Consider the following 15,285-nt stretch of genomic DNA (forward strand, 5'->3'; position numbering starts at 1 on the left):
CTTGATAAGGCTGGAGTCTACCAAAATCTTTCTCTCTCTCTCTCTATATATATATATATATTTTTTTTTTACAATAAATAGAACTATTTTGAAACCATCAACAAACTGATCTTCATTAAGTTTAATCAGCAAAGTTTCCACTTCAAATTATCTTCTGTATCTAGGTGCCAACTTGTGATGTTGAGAGTTCTATGAACCTCCTACATGGGTTAACATGCAAGTGCTTGCTCTCTCCTCATATTTACTGTCATGAATATTAGTTTGAACTTTTGAATTCCTAACAAGGAATATTATATGTCACAAGGTTATATTGAGTTGTTAATCATTACTTGTTTGGTGCCACCGACAGTCCTAATCTGGAAAGCAGTGGTCATTCAGCAGAAATTGCCTGACTCCTTGGTATAATTATGTTTTCATGCATATATTTGCCTAAGCCAGCCCTGGAATTTGTCACTTTTCCAGAAGTCTTTTTTCATTTGCTGATTGATGATATGTAGGAGATAGGACCTGGCATGAGACACACTTGTATCTCTGTGGGTGCTGGGACTCTAGGTTTCGTCAGAGGGTAGAACTTGGGAATGAATTTATACAGTGTGCTTAACTAAATGCATGTATACACACATTTACATCTATATTCATTTTTATACATAAGGCTTGTGAATCTCTTGAGTGACTATCTGGGCTCACATTGAGAATCAATGTGATGCCAATCCCGATGATTCTGATTCCACTCCTCTATTCCCCAAGTGACCATTTCATATTATTCCAAAATGCACTGCAGCACACTTCAGAGTTCATGACACTATCTTTTTTTTTAATGTATTTAAAACAATTGAGCATTGTTTTTCTTTTTCTGTGATGAATGTGTGTCCTTTTTATGTTTTCTTAAGCTATAGGAGTCTCCAGATTTGGCCCTCTTCTTCAGTTTAACTGGTCCTCATTAGGCAATTGGATTTTATAATTCCCCTCTAACAGAAAGCAATAATGAGAATAAAGCAAGTCTAACTTTCCTCTTCCCTGGGTTCCATATTATGCGCCCTGTAACATCAATGTTTTCCAACCAAAGACTGTAGTAAATTCCCTCCCCTTAAATGAGGTCTGGCCTTGGAACTTGGAAAGGCTATCAGAATGCAGAGGAAGTCATGTGTAATGGGCCCCTAGTCTGAACCTCACCAGGCCTGTGTGTTTTGTCTATCCTGTTTTTTTTTTTTTTTTTTTCATATGAAACTGATACTCACTTTTTCAAGGTCTATAAAATTTTTGTTGAAATTTTGATTGGAATTCTATTGAAATTGTAAATGGATTTTGGTAAGATGGACATTTTTACTATGTTGATCCTACCTATTCATGAGCATGGGATATCTTTCTATCTTCTGATATCTTCTTCAATTTCTTTCTTCAGGGGCTTGAGGTTCTTTCCATACAGATCTTTCACTTGCTTGGTTAGAGTTATACCAAGGTATTTTATATTATTTGTGGCTAGTGTAAAGGATATTGTTTCCCTAATTTATTTCTCAGCCCACTTATCATTTGTATAAAGGATGAATACTGATTTTTTTAGTTAATTTTATTTATATCCAGCCAGTTTGCTGAAGGTGTTATCAGCTGTGGCAGTTCTCCAGTAGAATTTTTGGGGTCACTTATGTATACTATCACATCATCTACAGATAGTGGTACTTTGACTTCTTCCTTTCCAGTTTCCAATTCCAAGATCCAATTGCTCTTCTTCAGTTGTCTTATTGATCTGGCTAGAACTTCAAGTACTATACTGAATAGATAGAGAGAGTGGGAAGCCTTGTTTTGACTCTAATTTAGTGCAATTGCTTTACGTAGTCTAGCATGACTGTCCTCTGAAACATACTCAGCAGCTAACTTAGACAGATACAGATACCTACAGCCAAATAGTGAATGGAGCTTGGGAAAGATTGCAGACCTGAAGGGAATGGTGGAAGAATAGGGAGAAGGATTGAAGCCCTGAAGGGGATAGGAACTCCACAGGAGGACCTTTGGGGCTCTCAAAGACTGAACCACAAAACAAACAGCATACATGGGCTGGACCTAGACCTCCCTACATCTATGTAGCAGATGTGCAGCTTTTGAACCAAATGTCCATGTGGGTCCTGAAAAACTAGAGCAGGAGCTATACCAAAAGCTATTGCCTGTACCTGGGATATATTCTTCTAGCTAGGCTGCCTTATCTGGCCTCAGTGGGAGAGGGTGCACATAGCCTCACAGAGACTAGACGTGCCAGGGTAAGGGGATACCCAGGGGATCCCACCCACTCAGAGAAGGGAAAGAAGTATGGGGAAGAGTTTGTGGGAGGGAGGTGACCGGAAGCAGGGAGTGGGATGTAAAGTGGATAAGTGAAAGTAAATAAATAAATAAACGAATATTTTTTAATAAAGAATTTTCTGCTGTTTTGATGGAGAATGAGAAATACGCTGTGAAGAACAACATTGTTGCACTGAGGCCATCCTAGAGCAACAGCCAATAAGCTGAATTCCTGCTCATATAAGTCAGGTTAGCCAAGAAGAACCAACGCAGTGACCTGGCCTGGATACCTTTGAATATTAATGGGTTGTTCCTAAATAATGCAGTCTGTGGTGCTTGCTATATAGATAGCAAGATTTTATCTGATACAAATAATACAAAGTCAGTGAATTCACATTAAACCGGGGGCCTTTCCTGCCAATTCTGTGGGCATGTGGTCTTGAGTAGCACAGAACTCTTTTCTTAGCTCTTTTCTTGTTTTTAACTTTCTAAAAAAGATGTATTTATTTAACATATATGGGTGCTTTTGACTGCATGTCCATCTGAATGCCAGAAGAGGACATCGTATCTCATTATATTATGAGCTGCCTTGTGGATGCATTGAATTGAACTCAGGACCCCTGGAAGAACACCCAGAGCTCTTATCTGCTGCGCCATCTTCCCAGCGCCACTAGAGTTTTCTTATGGTAAGAGTGTAAACACTAATTCCCTTAATTACTAATAATTACAATTCTGTAGTGATTGTCTGAGATAATTTGCCTGCTCCTGAAGTCTATAATTAAGAGTAAGTAATAACATTCCTAATAGCATAGCACTAGTGAGTCTTTCTGTGTTGCCTTTTTTGTTTTACAGCTGATACAGATAGGAGAACAGTTTAAACTGGGTGAGGCATGATGGCCACGATGGGAAAAGGATTTTGCACTATGAAGAGAAGACATGTACATGGGCAGCAGTGGGCCTAGAGGAATATCATCCTGTGGAAGCCCTGGATGGGGATTTGCTCACATTCCTCTCACCACACTCTGAGGAAACAGCACATGGTCACTTATGTGCAACATAGCAAGAGTCATATTTCTAGGCTTTCAGGATCTGATTCAAAAACCAAGAATAATTAGAACATGTGAAGTATGTATCAGATTTTATGCTGTAATTCAAAACTTTTTATCTATTCATAAACAGTAAGACTGGACAGCATTCTCATCTCCTATCAGCTTCCCTGTTAAAGGGAGTTGTGAACAGTGAACGAGGGGACAGACAAGCCCAGGAGGGAAGACAAAGAGGTCAGAACCAGTCCAGCCTGACACATGAAGGGCAGCCCACAATCCACTGTGTGGCTTCTGTACCACATTTGGTTTTCATCTGGAGCTCCAGCTGCAGCACATCTGGCTAGTTCTGTGTCCTCATCTCTGCAGTGCTTAAGGCTGCAGTGGGACACGGGACAGCTCTGCCTCATTGTCTATTCTACTACTTTCATGCGTATATTTGTCATGCAATATATCCTCAGAACATATTGCTGGAATTAAGGAACTGCAAAGTTATTTGAAAAACATGGATAACATATGTGAGCCAATACCTGGAATACATGGGGACGCTGAGTTGTTCATTTCCCAAAACTATGACCACAGTCTTCAGTAACTGGTTGGCTAGAAAGTTGAAGAGACAGATTTAACACTGGATCCCCTTGCCTGCCTTCCAATATATGCAGAGACATTACTAGATATTTAAAAAGGGATTATAATAAAAAAATCTGTTGAGGGAGTATTTATAGGACAGGGGCCAATCCATTAAAACTATTGTTGAGGTTCACACTGTCAGAAGTAGGTAGTCCCTTATTCACACCTCCTCCCCATTCCTTTATTAAAACTCATCTCTATATCCCTGTAAAGGTTCACTCCTTAAAAAGAACTTTGAATGTTTAAATATATCTGTAATGATGACAGATGTCTAGCTTTGTCTGCGAGCAAAAGGCAGAATCTGGGTTTCTCTTCTTAGTTTTGTGGAAAAACAACAACAACAACAACAAAATAAGGCTAGCTGAAATCCCCAGCAGAAGCAAAGGGAGGTGAAAAATAGGGCAGGTCTGAAAGCAGTGTCAGGTTCAGAGAATGCTGGGTTGCAAGCAAAGTAAATTGAGCCACCATGGGTTATCTGATGATATCCCAATTAGAGGGGCTGACTACACAGTATAGAGGATGGAAAGCTCTTGGAACTCTGTCCTGGTCATAACCTACCGATTGAGAGTGGCAGAAAAGATTCTCCCTTTTAAAACTCTCCATTCTTCAAAAAGTGCTCTGGAATGACCACATCTGGAGTAGCCTAATCTTTGGGGTCCACTTACAGTTAAGTCAAATTGGTCAGGACCATGGACCCCTAAAGCAGATACCAAAGACTCAAGACAATGTACAGAATAGGCACACACAGAGAGAGCTGATTGATATCAAACTCCCATGCCTAAGTCTGTTCACATCCTCAGCTCCTTCAAGATTCCATCCTTAGTCTAGATCATTTTATAAGTGCCCCCTGGGAATTTTCCAGAGACCTTAGACATCATTTTGTTGCAGAGTGTAAGTCATCTATAGGAGAGTTTCATATGGGTCTAAGGAGAGGAATATAAGCATCAATTGGTGAAGATGTTGTAACTAGTTGAATAAAAATTAACTCAGATACTTACTGCAGTGGTAAAGTGGCATGTCTAGTCTGCAAAGGGAAATGACATGCCTTTCACCTCCCCATCTCCATAGTTAGCATTCAGAATAGAAGCCTCAGGACCCAGTCTCTTAGCAAGGTTAGGAACACATCTAGGTATCAGAGTAAGCAAATCAATCAGGCACCCTGGCATGGTGCAAGTATACCTTTTTCTCACACCGGACTCACATACCCAACAGGGACCTGACCCATTCTTTCAAACTTTCTTGATTCAGCCACCCCTGTTCTACCCTGCCATCCTAATTCATGCTTCCCAGTGCTCCTTTAGACCCACATCTTTGGCCCCATAGTGGACAATCTAGAATGTTGTGAATATAACTTAACCATGCCAGACTGCCTACCTACACCATACTCTGTAGTATCTTTCCATCAATGTTGGCACATAATCTCTCATCCTCCAGGGCCTGCTTCCTCTTATGCCTGGTTAGTGTCTTAGGGTTTTCACTGGTTTGAAGAGACACTATGATCAAGGCAACTCTTATAAATGACAACATTTAGTTGGGGCTGACTTGCAGGATCAGAGATTCAATCCATTATCATGAAGGCAGAAAGTATAGCAGCATTCAGGCAGACATGGTGTTGGAGGAGGAGCTGAAAGCTCCACATCTTGATTCAAAGGTAACCAGGAGAATACTGTCTTCCAGACATCTATGAGTAGGTCACAAAGCCCACCCTCCCAGTGACACACTTCTTATAAAAATGGCATTCCTTCTCCAACAAGGCCAGATATCCTAATAGTGCCACTCCCTGGGCCAAGCATTTTCAAGCCACCAGAGGTGGCATTCACTTTCTTGAAAAGACCATTTTCTATTCATTCCAGCGCCCATTTAAATGCTGAAACTTTCTTCTTCCCCCATGTTTTTGAACTAACCCTCAATCATGCTTTGCTTCTCAGCTGCAATTCTCTTTCCTTGGAACCATTATCTATCCCTCCAAATACTGTTCCTAACTCCAGGTCATCTGCTCCCACACAGTACCAGTATTTTCTACGGTATATCCATCTGACTTTTAAGTGGTCATTTTTTCTTGGAGTGTTGTTAAGAGTCACCCAACATTTTAAGGCTTTAAGCAATATTGTTTGGGTCAATCTTGAATTATGTCACGATTTTCTTCTCCTCCACCTAGATACTGTGGGAGATTTAAATGAATTCTGTAGGTGAAGGAAACTAAAACTATGGGAGTCTAATGTATCAGAAAACACAGTAGAAAGAGATACATCTATAACTCTGGTACCTTTGGTTCCAAGTCTGTGGTGGTTTCCATAAAAATGACTCCACAGGGAGCAGCACTATTAGGAAGTGTGGCCTTGTTAGAGTATGTCTGGTGTTGGTGGAGGAAGTGTGTCACTGCCTCATCCTGCTGCCTTTGGATTAAGATACCTTTCCTGTACCATGCCTTCCTGCATGCTGCCATACTTTCTGCTGTGCTGATAGTAAACTAAACCTGAACTGTAAGTCAGCTGCAATTAAATGCTTTACCCTATAAGAGTTCTTGTGGTCATGGGGTCGTTTCAGAGCAATAAGACCTCAACTAAGACAAGGTCTATCTGACATAGCCACAGCTTCTAGCCTCTCTTACATATTAGGCAGCTTCTCAGCATTTGGAATCATTGACATTTCACAATGAACTGTTTGAAGATGTATACTACACTGGCCTGTCTTTCTGAAGTGACATGAATGTCTCTATTTGTAACCTCTGGATGTGTTCTAGATTATAGCTATGGTCAGTCAGAGAAAAGCATGTTCTGGAGATGACAACCAAGTTCATAGACCCTCAGCGCCTACCTGTGGGGGTGACCTTGTCAGCTCGAAAAGTTGAGAAGTATCTAGGATATTAGCAAGATGCACTTTTGGAAATATGCATGGGAACATCTCCAGAAGGAATTAACTACAGAGAGAACTCTTGGTTGTAGATGACACCCACATCTGGAGGACTGGATCCATAAAAAGGGAAAAGGAAAAAATCCTTCTGGTCATCATGATTTCAAGGGGTCTGCTCTGCCACTCCCTCACTGCTATGCTGAGCTGAAACCTCAGGTTTTTGTTTTTGTTTTTTAACAGCTCTTAGAAAGTCCAACCTCTGATGACGTCATGGTGAAAAGAAAGAAGGAAAGGAATTGCAATTGTGAATTAGACCCAGTGGGGAGAAGACCAGGAAAAGGAAATCTTTGAGGATATCTTAAGAGTCAAAGAAGTGTTAGCAGAATTTAGCCCATGAGGATACAGAATTTGATATGGATCCATGGTGGAAAATACAATAGTATCAAAGCAGTGAGTTGACCCATCCAGCAGGTCCAGTTATTCGAGGGTCTCAAGGAGACCTTCTCCTAAGAACCAAATTGGGGGGTAGAGAGAGATGAGAACCTTGTGCGAATAATGACATGGAAACGTTCTGAGTTGCATCAAGGCCCCAATGTATTAGCCAGACCCAAGGTTTAAATGCACAAGCAGAAGGGGAAGTGCCTTTCAGCAGGAAGGATGGGGCAGTAGAATTGCACAAGCAAAAGGGGAAGTACAGGTACTTATCAGCGGGAGGAGTGGGGCAATAGAAATTTTTCTTTTGGCAGCTACACGGGGAAGCAGGAACTTGGTGGTATCAGGATGTGGTCAGGACTGGAACATTCTGTGGTTGTTCTCGGAATCGGCGTGTCAGCGGCCCGCTTTTGACCCCCTTTTCTTCTCGGGGGAAGAGGCCCAAATCAGAGATCAGGATAATTGTGTTGTCTTAATGGCTCCCAACAGTGAGTCCTCAGGAAGAATCACTGAGCAGTACCAACAAGCAGAACATTTAGTTCTAGATCTCAAATCTTGTTAGATTGTACTAGAGAGTTCTTTTTTCAAATTTAATTTTACTGATACTCAACAAACTGATCTATAAAATGGGTACTGATAGTTTTTCTGAAAAGGGAGTAAGATATTTTGAAAGAAGTGAGAATCTACAACACATGATTGCGCTTTGTTACCATTATATCTTATCACGTGACATTGGCACAACAAGGCAGCACCCCATTACAATATGTTTTTTGCTGCCCTGTCCAATAATTAATATTTCACTTCGGACATGCTCTCTCCATGAGACAGAAAGCTCTCTGTCATGGGACTGTATGGACAGGCTGGAACCATGTCTGTGGGAATCAGTGCGTTAGAAACAATCTTCACTGCGATGTTAGTTCAGGTGCATCAAATGTCTGTCACAGTTAAAATTCCATGTTTGGGGGCTTGTGAAGTGGAATTTTCTAACTAAGCTTGGCATGTCCCTAGTCACAGTTGATATTCTACCAGGCAAAAACAGAGAACTACTGCATGCCTATGCACATAATCACAGGAAGATACTGAGATGTCCTTGAACATATAAATCTAAGATTTGCCAAGATCACCTTTGTGATGGTTTGTATATTATTGACCAGGGTGTGGCACCATTTGGAGGTGTGACCTGGTTGGAATAGGTGTGTCACTGTGGGTGTGGGCTTACGACCCTCATCCTAGTTGCCTGGAAGTCAGTCTTTCACTAGCAGCCTTTGGATGAAAATGTAGAACTCTCAGCTCTGCCTGTGCCATGCCTGCCATGCTCCCACCTTGATGGTAATGGACTGAACCTCTGAACCTGTAAGCCAGCCCCAATTAAATGTTGTTTTTATGACTTGCCTTGGTCATGGTGTCTGTTCATAGCAGTAAAACCCTAACTAAGACAACCTTGAATATAAAATAGTCCTATCTCAGTCTCATGAGTACAGTGACTCATGATGTGTGCCAACAATCACATCTCTTATTGCCATGTTAAATGTACAATCCAATAGTGTTCAATATGTTCAAATTGTACAAATACCGGCCAGAACTTTGCTGTCCTGAAAATGAACTACATGTCCATCAAAGAAGTCCTAACTTACCCATCTCTATCTTATACCTTTGTGTCTACAAGTTTCACCATTTAATTTTATTAGAACAGGATTTGTGGTTTTGAGGTTGGTTGATTTGCATAATGTTCTGAATGTCCATGTATACTGTCCCATTCATCAGGATTTCATTCCTCAGGAATGAATTTCCCATCTGTCTCATCTATGTTCCACAGATTGTTTATCTATTCATGGCATATGAATACTCTGGTGGCTTCCATTCATTGACTACTATGAATATAGCAAAATGGAAATGAGTATAATTTCAGTTCTCTAATGCCCCTGAGTATGTAAGCTAGCTCAGCGGTAAAGACACTTGCTGCTGAGCCTGACAACTTGATTTCAATCTCAAGAACCCAAATTGTGGATGTATAGGACAACTGCTACAAGATTCCCTCTGACCTCCTTACATGTGAAGTGTTACACAGGATCTTTTGTACACACACACACACACACACACACACACACACACACACACCATTAAGCCTTGCTTGTTGTATTTGTTGTTTATTGTGTTGGCTTTTATATCAATGACACAAGCCAAAATCATCTGAGAGGAGGGAATCACAATTGAGAAAATGCCTTCCTAAGATCAGTCTGTAGGCAAGGTAATGCTCTTTCTAATCAGTAATTGATGAGGGAGGGCCATCCTATTATGGCTAGTGTTACCCCTGTGCTGGTGGTCCTGGTTTCATGAGGAAGATGGCTGAGCAAGTCATGAGTAGCAAGCTAGTAAATCACAATGCTCCATAGCCTTTGTATCAGCTCTTGGCTATGAGTTCCTGTCTATTTTCAGTTCCTGCCTTGGCTTCCTTCACTAGACTAGCACTTGGGACACAGTCTTAGTGGTTTTCCTACTTCTCTTAGAGTTTCCTTGCAATGAAGAGATACTATGACCAAGATAGATAGCTCTTAGAAAGGAAAGCATTTAATAGGGGCTTTTCTTACAGTTTCTGAGAGTTAGTTTATTATTGTCATGGTGGGAAGTTTGGTAGCAAGCCAGAACACATGGTGCTAGAGGAGTGTCTGAGAGTTTAGCCTCCTGATCCACAGGCAGAGAAAGATAAAAACACTAGACATGGCTTTGAGGTTGAAAAACCCACCCCCAGTGACACATTTCCTCAAATAAGGCCATAGTTACTTTAACAAAGTCATACTTCCTAATCCTTCCTAAAATGGTTTCAGCATCTCGTGACTAAGCAGCCAAAGGTTCATACTCCAAAGGGTCATACTCCAAAGGGTGTTTCATCATAGCAATGATTACTATGGGAGAGCTATTAATGTTGCCTCAAGGAAGTGAGAAGGCTCACTGCTACATCCACTCTGGTAGTGACAAGCTTGACAGGCCCCAAAAACCTGGGCGCTGTCCTGAGGCGAAAAGTTCACGGAAACTTAGTCTCCTGGAAACGTGGCATCCTGTATAACGAATGCTTCAATGTCCTTGCTTTAGTTGGTAAATGGATCTGTGTGCTTTCCCTTAATATTGCTTTATTATAAGTGCTCCTAAGGATTGAGTTTTTGACATATAGTTAAGTTAGATTCTAGGCAGTCCTTGATCTGACCCTGGGCATGGATAGCTAAGTCACTGCCCTACACAGGAATTTACCATTACCTAGGAAGAAGGAAGTTTGTGATGTAAGGAGGAACCAAAGTAGATACTTAGAACTACAGATAGCTGAGTTACACCCATACACAAGTATTTACTATGGCCTAAGGGGGAAGGTGGACTATACAATAGACTAGAATAGGAACTATGATGAGGGCATGAAGCCCTTGCCCCTGACTTCTAAGATTAAGTGGACCTTAGGTGGGGCTGCTTTTGATTCCCAGTTGTTAACATTGAATTTTATCCCAGTTGGTTCCTGCCAGTCCTTCTGTGTTTGTATTCCTCTGTTTTACATAAGCTTCAGGGAACCTCATTGTACCTTGCTGATGTGTCACCTAACTTCCCTATTTTCTTCTGTATAAAAAGTTTGATGCTTGATTTGACAAAGTATATTCAGATCCAGCATACTCCCTTGGGTCCAGTCTGTTTGTTACCCCAATTCTTGCCAACTCTATGCCCATCTGCCAGAACCCCTGATTCTCATGGATTGAGGGGGGCCGACTGGGCCTGGTCCGTGGCAGCTCACCAGCTTCTCAGGTTACACAAAGAGTGAACAGTTGCTGGGATTGGGAATGGGGACGAGACTCTTCAGTTGTACAGATGCTGCCTGTAAATTAAGCAGGGGACTTTTTGGTTCCAGTATCTTTGGAATCACCTGTGTTCTTCTCATAGCCCCAATAAGATTCCTGGCTCACCAAGCTGGACTTTGTGTGGTCTGTTGTGCCCTGTCTAATAGAGACGAATAGACATAGATGTTTCAAGTAATGCCATATGGTAGACAGACTGAGGCTAGAAAAACCTTGTTTTGTGTTCTTATGGAGTCTGAAGATAGGAAGATTTCTCAGTTCTGAATTTTATTCATTCCATCAGATGAAACTATGAACTAAGCTTTCTGTCACCACTCATGAATCAATAACTGATAAGTGACTTATTCTGGATTGTAGAAAGAAATCCATCCTATAAAGTTATTGGAGTAAACTTGTATATAGGGGGCACATAAGTCTATTAGAATCATACCAAGAATTTTTTTTTTCACTTTGTGAAAAGCATACAGAAGCATGCTTTTTGCACAAGTAAACTTTGGTCTTATCTTGGGCACAAACTCCTTTAATTTTAAAAAGTGCCATATGATCTCTTTTGTTTTCAGACTCCACTTATGGCCTGGTTCTAATGACTGCATATCACAATCTTCTAGACAGAGTTGATTATCAGACTTTGTTGAAGTAACTATAGGCTTATTGGAGGAAATGTGCCACTGGGGGTAGGTTCTGTGCTCAGCAGGCTTCCATGGGCTGTGAGATAGAGGAAAGATCTCTGTATTAGTCTCAAAGGAACCAACTTAACATCTAGAAGCAAGTGCACATTTATGAAGCAGGCAGGAAGCACACTGAAGATATAATTCTATGATATGACAGTGATTTCTATGCGGTTGGTATACCATCATTTCCTGCTTACAAGCACTTTTCACTAGGAGGAAACACAGTTCTCTTTGCAGTTGTAGAGGAAAAGATTTATCATTGAGCATGTAAGTGATTTATCCACAACCAATTTGGAGGTCTCAGCAGTCCAGAATATAGGTCCACTGACCTTAGTCTAATTCCTTCCAACTTTCCCAGTCACCTTCCTTCTTGCCCTCCATATATGGGCAGTGGCTCAGTGACGCAGTGCATTCTTCACTTCTTTCTGTTCTCCTTTTCTTCTCCAGCATCATTGTCTAGGGACAGCACAGATGCGGTAGCTGACTGGGGAAATGGTGATGCCTAATCTGAACTTCAGACTCAGGTTCTCATTGACTGGTGACTTGAAGGTAAATTTTTGCACAAGGGCAGTGAAGAAAATAAAGAGCTCAGACCTGGCCAATTGTTCTCCGAGGCAAGCTCGCTTTCCTACAGGAAATAAAACAGAAGATGAGATACTTTCTCAGCTAGCCTTGGTACCTGCAGGAACTGGTGTTTTGAGTTTCAGCCTGCAAATCCTAAATGGACCCTGGGCTGTATGTCTAGCTCTTTATGTCTCACAGTGATTGAATGTGGAATGTTCCCCTGAATATGGAACTTCAGAATCATAGGTCAAATGTCTTCTTGTGGGACAACAGAAGGGAGGAGCCTGAGCTGTCTGAGAGAATGTGTGACTAGACTCAAGTCTTTTCAAATTCATTTAATAAATGTAAATGATACACCATGCAATGGCTGCATTGCTAAATCATCGAATGTTTATAACCCTTACAAGGAAGTAGCTAATGATTAAGTTTATTTACTACTCTATCAGAGGACTGGAGTTCAAATCTCAGCACCATCCTCAGGAGGCTCACAGACACCTGCTACTCTGGGTCTAAGAGATTCAATGCCCACTTTTAGCCTCTATGGGTACCATAACACAGCTCATATATGTGCATACATGGAGACATGTATCTACATTTGTAAAATAAAGTAGAACATATCTTAGAGCATTAAATAAGATTTCAAAGTGTAAGCAGGTGTCAAAGATGAGTTCCTAACAAGAAAGTCAGGGACATAGAGGCTGCCCTTGCAAAGGTTCTAGTTTGTTAATTGGAACTGTACTGCCAGGTAAATCCATACCTGGCAACTAGAAACAGAATAATTCTTGACGTTTCTGCATTCATTTTATATCTGTCTCCTGTCTTAAATGTGGAGTCACATTCCTGCTTAACTGTACAGACAGGCATGCCTATCATTTAATAAGTGCACATCTAAACCTGGTCATTGTCCCTTTCAAAGATGAAGATGACAAGATAAGAGGATCAAATTGACAACAGTCAGCAATCCTCCCACAGAGTTCCAAAATGGCATCCAGAAGTCTTCAGTTATTCCCTTATAACATCCAGGAGCAGCAATGCCTTGCATGGTAATTCTGTCCCCTAAGCAGGGGCTGTCCTCTTATAGAGCACAAACTGCTTAGCTTCTCTTCTAGAATCTCTGCTCTGACAGGTCTCCATCCTGCAAAGAAAGTGGAGATTGCTTCTCCCTACCTGCACGAGCATTAGAGATTTGCTCAGTACCAAATGCAGACTGTTTCCAGCCTTAGAAACAGCTGTTTTCTGAACACTAAGAATTCAGTTCTGTGTGACCAGAACTGAGCCCATGATCAGCCAGATTCAGTTGTCTGACTACTCGTGATTCTCCTTCACTTTCTTATATCATCTCAGCACTCATGTCCACAGCCTGAAGACATGTCACATAGCTCAGCTCTTCTTCCCTGCATCATCAGAGGAAATACAAAATTAACTATCTATCTTTATTGTATTTAGTTTAATTTCCAGAAAAAACTTTGTTGGGGCTACCTCATGCTCCAGATCATTTTCTAGCTTAGGATTCTGGTTACACATTGGAACTTTTATGATAGGATGGTTAACAGATGCCACTAGGCTTGCCAGCTGTTGGCAGGACACCCTTGGTGTCACATGCTTGGCTTATCTGTGCTGTCTCTTTGGTCCTCCAGACACGTGATGATTCCTCAACCTTTTAAGTTTTTCTTTTCTTAGGATTATAAGAGGTATTTTTCTAAGTATCTCCTTATCTTATGGGCACAATGGGCCATGAGCATCTTCCTTGTTGGGAGGATGCCACTTAGGCTACACTGTGTTCTCATCTACCCTTTCTGCTGGCAGTTGGTTTTCCTTAAACAGCTTTTTAATTTTTATAAGTGAAAATATTTTGACACTGTTCATCTGTTTGTTTCCACTGATATTTCTCTTTCAAAATTTTTTGCACCACATGTATGTAATGCCCACTGAGGCCAGAAGAAGGTGTCAGATCCCCTGAGACTGAGATTATAGATGGTGGTAAGCTTTCATGTGGTTACTAGGAATCAGACCTGGGTCCTCTGGAAGAGCAGCCAGTGCTCTTAGAGCACTGAGATATCTCTTCAGGCTCTGTGTTGACAATCTAATGCTGCCTTACCCCTCTATATATTTAATTACTCATGAATATCAGTAACTATTACAACCCATTGCTATATTGGTCATTCATACTGGAATTTTCCGATTTTTGGATAACAGTGTGCTCTAGACTTATAGTTAGGTTTCCCTTCACCAGGGCTGAATTTTGTTATTTTCTAGAACTTCTGGTTCTTTCTATGGAATAACAGTGTATGTCGAAATAATATGAAAGACCTGGATGTGAGGTAAGCCAAGTAAGCAGAGAGTCCTGTCATGGAGTTACAGTTCCCAGCTTGGACTGATCAGGCCTCTGTGCTTCCATGATATCTCAAGAGATTGTTATCACAACTGTATGAACATTCAGGATAAGATATAAAGCAAGATAGCCAAGATTGTCTAAGCCACTGATCTCATGTGGAAATCTGTTAGCAGTAACAGGTTCTTACTAATACAGTTTGTGACTGCTTGCTAAACAAGCAGTACTATGTATCTAACTGATATAAGAACATTACCTTTGTGAGTCTTAATGTGAATGTGCCCACAATTGTGATAGAAAGTTATAATTTCAGTAGAATACAAGGAGAACTAAACTACAAGTAAAAAGATAAGCCTCACCCACTGTTCTGCCATTTTTTTAATTTATTTTTTAATTTTTTATTTTTATTAGTTATTTTCTTCATTTACATTTCCAGTGCTATTGCAAAAGCTCCCCATACCCTCCCACCCCACTCTCCGATCCACCCACTCCCACTTCTTGGCCCTGGCGTTCCCCTATACTGAAGTATATAAAGTTTGCACGACCAATGGGCCTCTCTTTCCACTGATGACCGATTAGGCCATCTTCTGATACATATGCAGCTAGAGACACGAGCTCCGGCGGGGTACTGGTTAGTTCATAATGTTGTTCCACCT

General features: G+C 41.0%; 1 protein-coding gene across 4 annotated transcripts in view; it reads right to left on the reverse strand.

Annotated features, from left to right (window-relative positions):
• Positions 1–15,285, reverse strand: part of LOC110292766 (cytochrome P450 2J3-like) — a 50,538-nt gene that overhangs the window by 6,442 nt on the left and 28,811 nt on the right. The window contains exon 9 of one of the 4 annotated variants that reach the window (XM_021160318.1): positions 9,366–12,361. The exons of 1 other annotated variant lie outside the window; for it this stretch is intronic. In XM_021160318.1, the coding sequence (XP_021015977.1) occupies positions 12,183–12,361 (179 nt within the window). In that variant the 3' untranslated portion in view covers positions 9,366–12,182. Of the gene's footprint in view, positions 1–9,365; positions 12,362–15,285 lie in introns of those variants that run through there. 2 more of the 4 variants (XM_021160321.1, XM_021160320.1) reach the window with 2 other exon arrangements.

The sequence above is a fragment of the Mus caroli genome, chromosome 4 (genome assembly GCF_900094665.2).
Source record: "Mus caroli chromosome 4, CAROLI_EIJ_v1.1, whole genome shotgun sequence".
Lineage (NCBI taxonomy): Eukaryota > Metazoa > Chordata > Mammalia > Rodentia > Muridae > Mus > Mus caroli.